This window comes from Ursus maritimus, unplaced genomic scaffold, assembly GCF_017311325.1.
Source record: "Ursus maritimus isolate PB19 unplaced genomic scaffold, ASM1731132v1 scaffold_30, whole genome shotgun sequence".
In the NCBI taxonomy this organism is placed as follows: Eukaryota; Metazoa; Chordata; class Mammalia; order Carnivora; family Ursidae; genus Ursus; species Ursus maritimus.
The window spans coordinates 1958564-1972095 of NW_024425564.1; the positions used below are offsets into that span (position 1 = coordinate 1958564).

Consider the following 13532-nt stretch of genomic DNA (forward strand, 5'->3'; position numbering starts at 1 on the left):
TCCAGGGGAACTCCATTTTCTTCTCTGGCAGAGATCAGTCTCTAGGGAATTCCCCTCTGTTGAAGCTTCAAGTGCCATTTTAAAAGCAGCGCTGTCATCTTCCCTAATGGGTGTTTTCCTTGGAGTCTCTGCGGAGAGTGGAGATTCGGGTGAGGAAAGAGGACGCACGAATGCTTTCTCCTTCTGGACTGGGGTGTATCTAAAATTCAGCCAGAGGAATTTTTTAAAACATGTTTGGGTGGGCAGCACATCGAAGAGGAGGTAGAGCCCTTTCTTAAAGGAGGATTCTCTCACACCTGGGTGTTTACCCAGAACATTCTGCAAGAAAGCCATTAGGAGGAATTTTCCTTTTGTCTGAAGGCTAGATGTATTAAGAATTAGAGCAGAAGAGGAAAATGCAGGAATTCTCTTGGAACAAGGATGGATTATACACTGTAAGATTGTTACTGAATTTAGGGGATGTGGCTGGAACCCAGTCTTATTCAACTCAGTATCTACCCCATTGCCTTGTACACAGTGGGGCTTTTACAAATGCTTGTGAAGTAAACCTCATCTTTATTTGGTTTTCATAGTGCTTGAGGACGTTGGATGAAGTAAAAGCATCATGGGCTTTGGATTACACATACCTGCATTGAGCTCCCAGCTCTGCCTAGCTGTGTGACCTTAGGCAAGTCACTTAACCTCTCTGATTCTGTTTCCTCACTTGGAAAATGGGTAGTAACTCATGGGGGTTTTGTGAGAATTGAATGAGATAATGATCCACGTGATCTAGTGAGCGTTCAAAAGGAGCTTAGTAAGTGTTAGTTTTCTTTCTTCCTCCATCAGTGGTTCTCCACTCCAACTGCGCAGTAGAACCACCCAGGAAACTGAGAAAACAGCTGTTCAGGCCCCACCCATTGAGACTGGGTTTCACTGGTCTGTGGTGGGGCTTTGAGCATGGGTATTTTTAAAAAGCTCCTGTTAAAGAATACATTTTTTTAAAAGGTAAAATCATGAATTCTCATGCAAATATAAAATGAACACACGGTAAAGATTTATTTAACTTGTTAGTTAAATGAAGGAACCAGGAAGATTTTACAGCTGGTTCAGATGATTCAACACACATTCTGTTGACCTTTGAACAGAACAGGGTTTGAACTGCATGGGTCCACTTATACACGGATTTTTTTCAATAAATATGGTACAGTCTAGTCAATATATTTTCTCTACTTTATGACTTTCTTCAAAACATATTCTTTTTTCTGACTTACTTTATTGTAAGAATACAGTGTGTAATACATATACAAAATGTGTGTTAATCAACTTTTCGTTGTTAGTAAGGCTTCTGGTCAACAGTAGGCTGGCTATTAGTTAAGTTTTGGGGGAGTCAAAAGTTATAGCTGGATTTTCGACGGTGTGTGGAGGTCCACTCCCTAATCCCTGCATTGTTCAAGGGTCCACTGCATATAGGCAATCAGGAATGCTGCAATTAATTTATAAATAGATGCAAAATTGGTCAGTATCGACAGGATAATAATCAAATAATTGCATTCCATTGAGCCAAACCTATTTACATTTTCTACGGATAAAAATCATTTGCATCACCCTGTGCTTTCTGGGATTTCCGAAGGTGTAAAATAGCTCAACAATAATGAAAGGTGCAGATCTCTATGTAAAGTCAGATGTCTGGACTCCAGTACGTGAAACGGGGACCCCCAGTAATCTGCTTTTGTGTCAATTTCAGTATGTTTCACATTTCCCCGGAGGCTTCCTGTGTGCAGCCAGGGGAGACCCTGTCCTACAGGTTTGTTCATAGCGCTGTTGTGACACTGTATTATAGTTATCGTGGATGAGCTGTCCCACCTATGACAGAGAAGTCCTTAAGGGTTCATGTGCTAGTCATACTTGTAACTCAGCACCCAGCACGTTGCCTGGCCTATACTAAGTGCTGAAAAACTGTTTGTCGAATCCGTAATGGAGTCGGATGATACCTCTAAGAAGTAAGCAGGACACGTAGGATTCTCTATCTTCTGATGAGGAAATTGAAGCTTTCTCCAATCAAGTCCCACAATTAGCTTGTGATAAGCTTGGGACTCAAACCCGCTCATCCGTTTCCTCATTCAACCTTACTTCATTCAACAGTTTCTGAGTCCCCACTGCATACCCGTCACTGGGAGCAGTGACCAGCTTTTGCCCTCGCTAGGGACCTCACGTGGAGCACCGCGTGGCTCAGAGGCCATGGCCAGAGGCCTAGGTTGTGACTTGCAGTCAGCAATTATTAGTTGTGTAACCCTGGACAGATGACTTAGCTTTTCTGTGCCTTTGTTTTCCCATCTGTAAAATGGGGAAACCTGCCAAAAAGGACGAAATAAGGTAAACACGGTGCAAAATGTGTCACACGGTTCATCACGCTGTAATCATCTGCGACCCTGAGCCTGCGAATCTGTTAACCAGTGGCGGGTCCTGGGCTGCAAAAATGAGGAGGGCTCAGATCCTCTGCTGTTCGAGAAGGTCTGTCTAGTGGGGTGGGAAGAGCTTCAGTAGATCATTGTCAAGGGACATGTTAAGTGCAGCCCTAGGGGCGCCAGGTGGATTATGGGAGCACAGGGGAGGGATTGGGAGTCGGAGAGCAGGACTTCCAGGGAGCTGGGTCTTCAAGCGTTAGCAGTGTTCCCACTTAGGGGATCTACTAGGAGCCGCTGCAGGGGTTGAAATCAGAAAATGGGGAGCCCAGACTGAGGCCACAACTGAGGAAGTGGGATGGGGGATAGGAGGGAGACTCGGCCGGTGGAATTGATAGCAAGTGAGGGCAAGACGATGTCAAATCTAGTGCTCTCAGATGACCCCACACTGCCTAGGGTGGGAGGGTCTCTCTGCAGCTTTCTAACTTAATTTAGGGTAAAAGTGAGTCTGGGCTAAGTCCCAGGGAAGCAGGCCTTGCCCACCCCGCAGGAGAGAGGCCTGCGTACTGGCATTTTTCTGGGCTGCAAAGCCCCGTTAAGGAGGACTGGTACTCAGGATTAATTTTTTTTTTCGCAATTACTGCCCAAGTTGAAAAAACATGTTTATGTATTCAGAAATATTCACAATTTATTTAAAATATTTACCATGCACCTGTCTGTCTTACTCACTTTGTAGAGTTGGTATCATGCCTTCCCTTCATGGGGCATAAAGCTCATTGCTTTTACACTTGATCTTTTAGCCCCATATCCCTTTTTTGAAACAAGATCTCACCAGAAATGTCCAGTGTGTTGAACAGATATAAGAAAAAAAAACCCAAATGTAAGAGAGAGCTGTTTTGAAGGAACAGATGGCCAGGAACCATGTCCCCACTGTCCTTCTCCACAGTGTGGGGAGACCCCCCAGCTCAGAGCCCTGTGGACCAAAGTTGAGCCCAGCGGTTGTCAGAGAGAGGTCCCCCCACCGGCTGCACATTTCTGAGGGTTGCGGATTCTCAGCCTCACCCTGAATCTATTGAATCAGAACGTCTGGGAGTGAGGCCTACAATCCGTCTTTTAACAAACCCTCCAAGTGGTTCTGATGCCCAGAACTGGGCGTGACTTGTCTTAAGTCATCTGGGGAGTTTAATGGGATTCAACTCTCGAGTGCCGAATGCGAGTACAATTCTAGGGTGTCTGCTGCAGGGGACACCAAGAAAGTGAAGTCCAGGCATTAGTTGTCTGTTGCTGCGTGACAAACGGGCCCAGAGTTGAACAACTTAAACAACAGGGTCTTGAATCCGGGTGCAGCTTTGTGGGGTCGTCTACCTCGGGGACTCCCATAAGGCTACGGTCAAGGTGTTGGCCAGGGCCTCAGTGGGCTCGAGCTTCTGCTGGGACAGAGTCCGCTTCTAAGTTCGCTCGGTGACTGTGGGTAAGATTCAGATTCTTACAGGCGGGTTGGCTGACAGCGTGGCTCCTCACTGGCCGTTGGCTCAAGGCTGCCCTCAGTTCCTTGCCACACGGGCCTCCATAGGGCAGCTGGCCTCCTCGAAGTGAGCCGGCAAAAGAGAGCGAGTGAGCATCCCCAGGACAGAAGGCATGGTAGTTTATAACGTATTTTGGGGAGTAGCTTGTGCTCTATTCTATCCATTAGTAGTGAGTCATGAAGTCTAGCCCACCTTCAAGGGGAAGGGATTACGCATGGGCAGGAGGTGGGGATCTTAAGAGACCCCACAATCCCTTCTTCTGCCCTTTCATTTACAACTGTGGCATCAGATAAGTACACCCCTAACTGTGGAATCAGAGAAGGATGGTGGTCATAGGGGTGAGCACAAGTTCAGTGATGTTTCAGAGGGAAGTAAAACTCTCTGGGTGGAAAAATCGGGAAGGCTTCTTGGAGGAGGCAGCATTAACAAAGGATTTTGAAGAAATGGGGGACATGCCTCTGGCAGGAAAGAGAAGGCCAAAGTGAAGGGCTTGCTCAGGTATTCGGGTGTCAAAATCTTACAGCCTGGGAGGAGCCTAGACAGAGGTAGGGAGACTAAAGCTGAGCATGGAGTCGGAGCCATAGCGGGGATGGTTTCCATCGTTAGATGGAGGCGCTCGCCGTGACTGGGGACAGGGGACGGTGACCAGAAGGCATGGCTTCCATTACTGCCGGGGCCAGGATTGAGGGGCTCTGAGCCCAGTGCTCTCTCCTGCCCCACCAGCCTGGCCCTGAGGTCCACACCCCATTTTCTCTTGCAGTTCGGACGCACGGAAGTCATCGACAACACACTCAATCCCGACTTTGTGCGCAAATTCATTGTGGATTACTTCTTTGAGGAGAAGCAGAACCTCCGTTTCGACCTGTAAGTGACAGCTGGTGCTGAGGATGGGGCTGGGGGAGGAGCCACTGATGGGAGGGGACCCTGAAGGACCTGGGGTTGGTAGTAGTTCCTCTTACCAGGGAAGGGGGGGCCGTGACATTAGAGGGAGCTCAGGGTTGGCCCGGGATAAAAGTGACAGTTAGCTAAAGTCCAGCCCCACCCTTATCAGGAGACGGAAAAGAGGCGGGGAGAGGGATCAGAGGTGCCCCAACATTCGTCTCTCTTAAGTGTGGGAGGGCGCTGAGCAAGCCACCTGACTCTGGGGGCTAGTTGAGGAATGATTTTGGGAGGCCTCTGGGAGACTTTTTCTCCCCCATTGACGTCTCCTTCTGTCAGAGCTTATTCTGGGAGAGGGTGCCCCCCAGCCTCCCCTCCTGCAGAGGTAACCTGAGCGCTGGGGCCCAGGGCGTGTGCGTGTGTCTCACAAAGATGCGAGTGCCCCTCTGCCGAGGTTAAAGATGATGATGGGATTTCAGTCTGGTGAGCAGCTGGGGGAGCCTTGTTTTGTCATTTTCCAAGGCCTGGGGGTGGTTAGAAAGGACTATATCCCAGAGAATTGTGGACAGAGTGGGCCTAAAGGGGGTTGGGGGCTTGCCAGAGCAGAGGGAAAAAGTGCCATGGAAGGACATGACTGTGGAGAGACTATGGAGGACTTGCAGCCCATTGTGGAGAAGTCACCATTTTAGGGACATGTTAGAGAGAGAAAGTGCTAGAGCAGGGGTAGTTCAAGAATGGCTGCCCCTCAGCAGGAGGCATCTGGGCCTGGATGGCCCGTGGGCGGTGGTGAGGGAGGTGATGCTGGACGAGGGGCTGCAGGCTCAGCTCCAGGTGAGCAGGCTCCAGGTAAAGGGGGGGTGCCCAGGTGCAGGTGGAAGAGGTGAAGGAGTTAATGCCTCCCTTGTTCTTGAGTGGCGAGGCCCAAGGTCAGGCTGGGCCGGCCTGGGCAAGGTGAAGCCATCGCGGAAGGTCAAAGGCAAGGTGTTGAGCTCCAAGGGCACCTCTCCTTAGCTGGGAAGATGGGAGAACAGAAGGGCGAACGGTGAAGGGCAAGGTGGCTCAGCCACCTGAGAAGCAGCCCGGGTTGCAGAGCAAGTTTATTTTCTGTTTTCGGTCTTTAACGAGGCGTAACATTCACATAGTGAAGCACACAGATCTTCCGAGTCCGTCCCATGACGCTTTTTTATATCTGTTTACGCTCATGTAACCATGACCCCGGTCAAGAGACAGAATATGTCCAGCCCCCACAAGGCTCCCAGCCTTTACTCCCAGAAATATCCCACTGTGTCAGAGCCTGTATTTTGGGGTGTAGGGGTCCTGACTCAGCTCCAGGACCCCGGCAGTTCTGGGCAGGGTGCCCCAGCTGTCTTTACCATCTCTGTGTGTTCCCTGCAGATACGATGTTGACTCGAAGAGCCCTGATTTATCCAAACACGTGAGTTCTGCCAGTGACTGCCCAGAGATTCTGAAACTCTCTTCAATGCCAAAGTCTGGGTCAGCCTCGGGCTTCACTTTGACACGGACCGTGTGTCTGATGCTGCTTCTGGTCATTTCAGAGCCCACCCACTTCTAGGCATGGGGTGATGGGGGAAGTGGGGTGGCTGTGGGCAGAGTGGGTGACACTGGTTTTCTCTATACCCTGGGTGTGCAGGATTTCCTGGGCCAGGCCTTCTGCACCCTCGGAGAAATCGTGGGGTCCCCTGGCAGCCGCCTGGAGAAGCCCCTCACGTAAGTGTAGAGGGGAGTGGGGTCTGTCCGGATTGCTTCCCCAGGGATGGGCCAACCTCCCGTCCACCCTTAGCTCAGGGCCGGGGGCACAGCAATCTGCCACTCATGGGGGGTGATTAGGAATAAGGAGGCCCCATGGACCCTGCCTTTGCAGGGTGTTTAACTCAGTTAACTTGGAGGGACCCAGGTTTAGTTATTAGAGCCCCATATTCCTGGGACGGCCTGAGGCACTCACTATCTAGTCCACTCCTACCTCCCACCCTTGCCAAAGTATAGGGGAAGGAATCGAAGCCCGGAGAGGGGACTTCCCCAAGGCCCACAGCTAGGAAATGGGAGAGCTGGGATTTGAATTCAGGGTTCTCCTCACATAGCATATCCCTCAGATTGTTCACCCTTGCCATAGACCAGAGGTGGGCATGGTGAGGTGCCCCTCATCTCACCCTGCCCCCCGACAATCTGCATTATGAAGCTGTAAGTGCTTTTAGGGGAAGTTGTTCCTCTGGGTAGGCCTTAGGGTGAGGAAACCCAAGGCTTCTGTCGGTGGAGCCTGCAGGCTGCTGTAGGGACCAGCCAGGGTTTGCTGGGCTGCGGGCGTGCCCTCTCTTGTCCCTATTTCTCAGGAAGCCCTAGGAGCAGAACCCACATGAGAAGAGCCTGCAGACTGGGACAAGCGTCCCGGCCTCGTGGCAGGGTGGCAGGAAGGGGCTAGCAGGCTGGGCTGGGCTCGGCCCCCTGCTTGCTTCTGCCAGATTCGCACTGGATGCCGTCCCCTTGCCGTGATCAATAAGGGCAGAATGTGTTATTGTCGGGGAGGGGGTCTCTCCCCCAGGCCCTTGTCTCTGACCGCCACTAACTCTGTGGTAACTTCAGGCCCCCCAGAGAGGCCTCTCTGTCCCTGGAAAGGTCTCCTTCTCTGGGTTCACAGAGAATAGCGAAATAAACTATCATTTACTGAGAATAGGGAACAAACCCAGGTTTGGAGGGCTCTGAAGTTTATAGAATTTGGGGTCCTCAGAGTGAGGGTGTATGTCCGCTCCTCTCAGCTCCCAACTGCCTGGGTCAAAAACCCACTTGTCATTCGGGCCTCTTTCCTCCCTGCTGTCACCCGACCCACCTTTGGTGGACAGGCACGCCTGCTGGGGGGATTGAGGAAGACCTCCGCAGGAGACGGCTGGGGAGGCGAGCCTTGGGGAGGCAAGCGAGATCTTGGAGATGATGGGTTGGTGAAGGAGGGGGACCTGTTTGCCTCACTGAAAATCTCAAGTGTCTCACTTGACCCGAGCACAACAGCTCCCTTTCCCTGGCGTCTCTTCTGAGCCAGACCGCCATTGGCTGCTCTGATCTCACGGATTCTCTCAGGGGTCTCCCCGTTTCACAGTCCAGCCACTGAGACTCACGGAGGTAGAGCAGTGGTTCTCAAACTGCAGCAGCCTTCGACACCATCGGAGGGCTTGTTAAAGCACAGATTGCTGGGCTCCCCCACCCCCGCTGGTTAGTCTGCTGTGGGGCCTGAGAATTTAGATTTCTAACACAGTCCCCGGGGATGATGGCGGTGCTGGTCCCCAGACCACTCTTTGAGAACCCCTGAGGTAGAGTCACCCAGCACTTCACAGCAAGGTTTGGGAGGAAGACCTCTCCTTCCTCTGGCCTGCGGCTCTTGGTCCTGTTTTGATGTTGACCCAGACTAGATCCCTGTCTCCAAGAATTCCGGTGCCAGGTGCTATGGCCTCTCAGGATGGGGGTACTTGACTCATGGCATGTTCTCTCTGCCTCTCTCTCTACAGGATAGGAGCATTCAGCCTGAATTCCAGGACAGGCAAACCCATGCCAGCTGTGTCCAACGGGTAGGTCAGCAGACATCTCTGGCCCTGGAGTCCTCAGACATCCAGCCGGCTCTGCAGAAGGGGCCTCAGAGTCCAGGCCCGGGCCCTGCTCCCACTACTGTGCCTTCAGCCCTGGTGTTGGGGGGAGGGGAGAGGGAGAAGGCCGCTCTGCAGCTGGCCCCTCTCCCATCTGGCTGGAGCTCCAGCATCCCCAACCCCAGTGGCTCATGGGACTTCAGGGAGCAGGGTGGGGAGCCGAGGTAGGGGCTGCTTCAGTGGTCAGCAGGGGCTGGACACTTGCCCTTCCTCTCTCCCTGGCTTGGTTTCTTCTGCCTCTCCCCTCTCACCCTTCTCCCGTCCCTCCTGTTTATCTCCTCACCCCACTTCCCCTCCGTTGTTTCCACTGCTGGATGTCAGCCTCCTTGTGGAATAGATTCTGCTAAATCCTTACTTTTTGTATTTGCTCACCTGCTGTGGTGGGCCAGCCTCACTCCCCGGGCCTCCACCCTGACCATCTGCTTTTGGCCGGCTTCATGCAACTATATGCAATAAAGACGCCCCCCCCCCTTCGGTACTCCTTCCCTCTCCCCCTCTCCTGGTTGGAGGGAGGGTGCTCTCCTGAGGGTGTGGGATGGGGCAGGATAGGGAAGATCTGCCCCAGGTGACCAGCCTGGAGGTCACCACCGATGAGCATTTTGGCTGAGTAAGCCAAGCTCCCCTGGCCTTGCTGAGAGCTCCTGGGAGCTGGGGTCCCGGCAGCCGGACTGGCCATGGGAGCAGCTGGATATGGGAAAGGGGTCTCTGGGGGCCCTGGGTACCCACAGCCCAGGAAGGGTGTGGATGCTGCTTTACAAGGAGAGTAGGGAAGCAGCAGTCAGGGAGAGAAGCAGAGAGGGAGGGCCAGAAAGGCAAAGGGAGAGAAAAAGGAAGGCCCGGAGCAGGTGGGAGCGGGTTGCGTCTGGAGGGGAGGGAAGGGAAGATGGGAAATCAAAGAAGGGCCCAGAGGCAGAGGGAGGAACAGATGGAGAAACACTGGCGGGGGAGGCTGGTGTGAGGATTCTGTCTCTCTGGTCAAACAAATCATATCTTTACACCCAGGGAGGGCCAGACCAGGGTGGGGGCACGCTGCCCAGCTGCCCATGTCTAGGGGGACAAGCTGGCAGGCCCGGTCACCCACCTGCGGCAGGGGAACCTCCAGATGAGGCCCCCGCTCTACTCACCTGATGTGGGGAGGTCTGGGCTGTCTCAGCCTCTGGGGCCGGCTCTCCTGCCTCCTCTACTTGAGAGCCTCTCCCTCCAAACCTGGCACTGGGGAGAGCTCCATCAGTGGTTCTCAAAGTGTGTTCCGCAGGCAGCGTGCTGGGAGCCCCGAGGCCGGCCTGAGGTGTGGGGCTGGATTTTAGCAGTTTGGTGAAATTGCAAAGGAAAGGAGGCAGGGAGGGAAATGATGCTCCTTGGGGGCCTTTCTCGTGCCATGCCGTGTGCGTGCACGTCCTTACTAATGGAGCCGACAAACACACTCCTCCTATGGGCGAGGAGACCGGGGCTCAGAGAGGTACAATCATGAGTCCAAAGTTAAGCAGCTGCTGGACAACATGACATTTTTTTCTCCTTCCCAGTGGCCCCTGGCCGGACTAGGGACCCCCAACCCCGGGTTCGTCCCAAACACTGAGAGTGGGATGGGCTGGTGCCTGAGGGAGGGGGCCCTCCTGACCCAGGGAAGAGGTGGTACAGGTCCCCTGGGTGAAGCCCCACCTTGGGAACTCGCCCTCCTGGAGGGGTTCTTGGGTGGGCCTACTTCATGTCCTGGTTGCCCATCTCACTGAGTAGCTGCATGAATGGCCAGGCTCTCTCTTCCCTGGGAGAGACCCCAGCCAAGGAGTTCAGGGGAGGTAGCCATGGGAGAGAGCCTGGACAAGCTGCGACCAGGAGAATACCAGCCCTTTTGCTTCACTCCCTCTTGCTGCTTGCTCTCCCACCCATGATAAATCAGAGTGGCTCAGAGTTGAAATGTTCCAGGACTCTGGGGGTCAGCTGGGTGCAGGGTGGGGTGGCTGGCCCACGAGGTCTTTTGCCCACAGAAGTGGTCTTTGGATGGAAAGTTTGAGAACCACTGGTCTGGAAGCCTCCGGGTGAGTCTGGATGCTTTTCCGCTTCTAGGACTTTCATTGCAGACACTACCCTTCCTGGTGGGCTCTTGGGGAGCAGGGGGCGGGCAGCTCCAGGCCTGGGGGGCCTGGCCCAGGAAGCAGTGCCCTAGGCCACACTGCCACAAGTATTTCAGGAGACTCTGTCTTCTCGGGGGCTCTGGGCAGATCTGCTGGATGGGGAGGGGGGAGGATGAGGAGGGCCGATTCAGGGAGTGTTCAGAGTTTGTGTCTGTCTTTGTCTGGCTCTCCATTCTTTCATCTTCTCCTCTCCCAGTGGTGTCCCAGGGAAGAAATGTGGCACCATCATCCTGTCCGCCGAGGAGCTGAGCAACTGCAGGGTGAGTGGCAGAGTGACTCCAGGACAGGACCTGGTGGGGGTGGCAGTGGAGCAGTGACAGAGGGCAGGCTGCTCTCCCTGTGACCCCGGGGCCATGTGTGTCCTTGGAGGGAATGTGAGGAAGACAGGGCTCCCCGGTTTCACCGGGCTGTCCTGGAATTCTGTAACATCAGAGCTAGAACGTTGTCTCCTCCTTTTATAGCTGAGCTGACTGAGGCCCAGAAGGGACACAACTCGCCCACAATGAGCAGCAGAGCCGGCTGGGCCCTGGTCCCCAAGCTTCTAGGCTCCTCCATTCCCCCGTCACGGTCTCCTCTCCCTGAACCAACACGGCTTTGGCTCCAGCCCCGGCAGCAGAGGGGCTTTTGCAGTCGTGAGCCTGGGTGCTTGGCAGTTACTCGTCATGTTTCACTTTTAGCTCTGGAGTAGGGTGACAACCTGCATGGATCGAGGGAGTGAGGATGCGTGGTTGGCGTGTGCGAAGCCAGAGGCTGCAATCCCACGCAGCCCTTGGTTTTGCTTCTTCTGTGGGACTGTGGAGAAGCAGGAGATGGGGACAGGGGAAGGGGTAGCTGAACACAGTGAGGAGGGGCCCGGGGGACCTGATGGCTAATAATAATGACGAAACACAGAAACGATGATAGTTATTATTCATCAAGGGACAGGCATTTTACGTAAACTGCCATTATTCCTGACAACAATCCAGAGAGGTAGGTACTGTTGTCAGTCCCATTGTATGAATAAGGAAATTGAGGCTCAGAGAAGCTAAGCCATCTGTTCAAAGACAATAAGTGGTAGAGTCACGGTTCTAATCCAGGTCAACCCGATTCTAAAACTGGGGCTCATTGCCAGGCTTGCGTGCCTCTTAGGTTAATGAGGAGCCACGAGTGGGAGTGGGGTGGCTCCTGGGGAGAGAAGGAAGAGGCAGCCAGAGTGTGAACACAGGACCAAGCCTAGGGTAACCTGGGAACCCAAATTCACAGTCGGCTCAGGGAAAAGGGCCTAGGAGGGAGGAGGAGAAACAAGATTTTCTGACCTTCCTGGGAAGTCAGTGCAACTATGGTTATTTGTTAGCTATAAATATTTACCATATTAGAAAATAAAATTGATAAATTAAAAAATATACATATTAATTCATTTAAAAATGACAATAGTTCAACCATTACAGGATAACATAAATAACAACTTTAAAAAAAAAATAACTGTATTTTCCAAAACAAAAGTCATTTAGTGAGAAGAGTGGCCTTGTTTTGCATTTTGTAAATCTCTTTAATGTCAGGCTGAGCAGAAGAGGGCTGGAGTCTCATATCTGCTTCTGCAATCTGTTGTGATATCCCTGTTGGGTAACTTCTAGAAAATTCCATGCCTTATTGACATTATTATGAAAATAGCTTTGGCCCCATGGACCACCTCTTGGGGTCCGTGGTCCATACTTTGAGAACTGCTGCTATGGGGGTAAAAATTGTCAGCCAAGATTAACTGAGCAATTATGCTGAGCCCCACACTGTGCTTACGTGGTTTACATGCATCGACTGATTGATCTGTATTATTATAATGTGATGTATGACTGTAGGTAGTATGAGGTATTATCGTATCTCATAAATTACGGTTTTTTATTTTATGCGGAGGTTAACTGACCTGCCCAAGGTTACATAGCCACTGGGTGGAAGAGATTTGAACCCAGGTTCAAATCTGGTTCTAGAACCAGGGTCTTTAACCGCCAGGTGGTGGGGTCCCCAACTCTGCTTTCGGGGGCTTCCGGGGGGAGAATAAGACATAGAATTGCAGTACAGCGATGACCACATCAGCTTATACACAAGGGCCCATTCTCGGGCTTCTGTGTCTGTTTACCTCAGTGGGTCTGCGGGAACTTGACAACGCCTGTCCTGATCCCCGGCCCCAGCAGAGGGCTCGGTGTGCGGTAGGCACTCACAGACGCTCTCTCTGGAATCTGTGACCGAATGAATGACCAAATGTTTAGCAGCAGGTGATGATGGAAACTCTTATAACTGTGTATGCTGACCATCCGGAAGTTACTGGGGGTCAGACAAGGGAGAGGGAACCCAGCTGACATTATAGTAGAGCTCTTTAAGCTCCTGCGGCCTCAGTTTCTCCACCTGTACGTTGGGGCTGATAGGGGTGCCTGGAGTTCGTGGAGGCGGCTGGGCCTAACAGGTGCGTGGGGAAAGATGGAACCTGAATTCCTTGAAGCCTAACTTGGGTTTGCCCCCCAGCTTCTAGCTCAGCTGGTGATTTCCTCCCTAGTTTCTAATTAAATCAGGTAATCGCAGCGCAAATGCTTGGGCTATTCTAAAGCTCCCGACAGCGCTGGGCGCTGTCCTTGGTCTGCGTTTCCGGGGTTGGCAAAACAGTCCCTGTTTAGTATTTACGAGGCGCCTCCCCCTTCTTCCTCCTTCCCCACCCCCCTTCATCCAGGGGTGGTAGCGGTTTTCCTTGATCTAAGCTGTTCCAAGGCAAGGAGGTGGGGGGTGGGCTCCCTTCCTTCCTCTTGAGATTGTCAGCTCCTTTTCTTTTGGGGCGTCTTTGGCTGCGTTGTGTCTTTCCCTAGAATACTTGCGAGGAAAAGAGACTAATTCCCAGCATCTGGCTGAATGAAAATAATTACATCTGAACCGCTTCGCTTCTGTGTTCCAGCTCGGCATTCAGTGGGCGGATCAAAGGAAGAGGGTGGAGTCTGAGGGTTTTTT

General features: G+C 52.6%; 1 protein-coding gene across 1 annotated transcript in view; it reads left to right on the forward strand.

Annotated features, from left to right (window-relative positions):
• The window catches only part of CPNE5 (copine 5), an 88285-nt gene that overhangs the window by 32293 nt on the left and 42460 nt on the right, over positions 1-13532 (forward strand). Inside the window, exons 4-8 of the mRNA XM_040644674.1 lie at positions 4668-4771; positions 6182-6221; positions 6438-6514; positions 8299-8358; positions 10762-10825. Of these exons, the coding sequence (XP_040500608.1) occupies positions 4668-4771; positions 6182-6221; positions 6438-6514; positions 8299-8358; positions 10762-10825 (345 nt within the window). The remainder of the gene's footprint in view (positions 1-4667; positions 4772-6181; positions 6222-6437; positions 6515-8298; positions 8359-10761; positions 10826-13532) is intronic.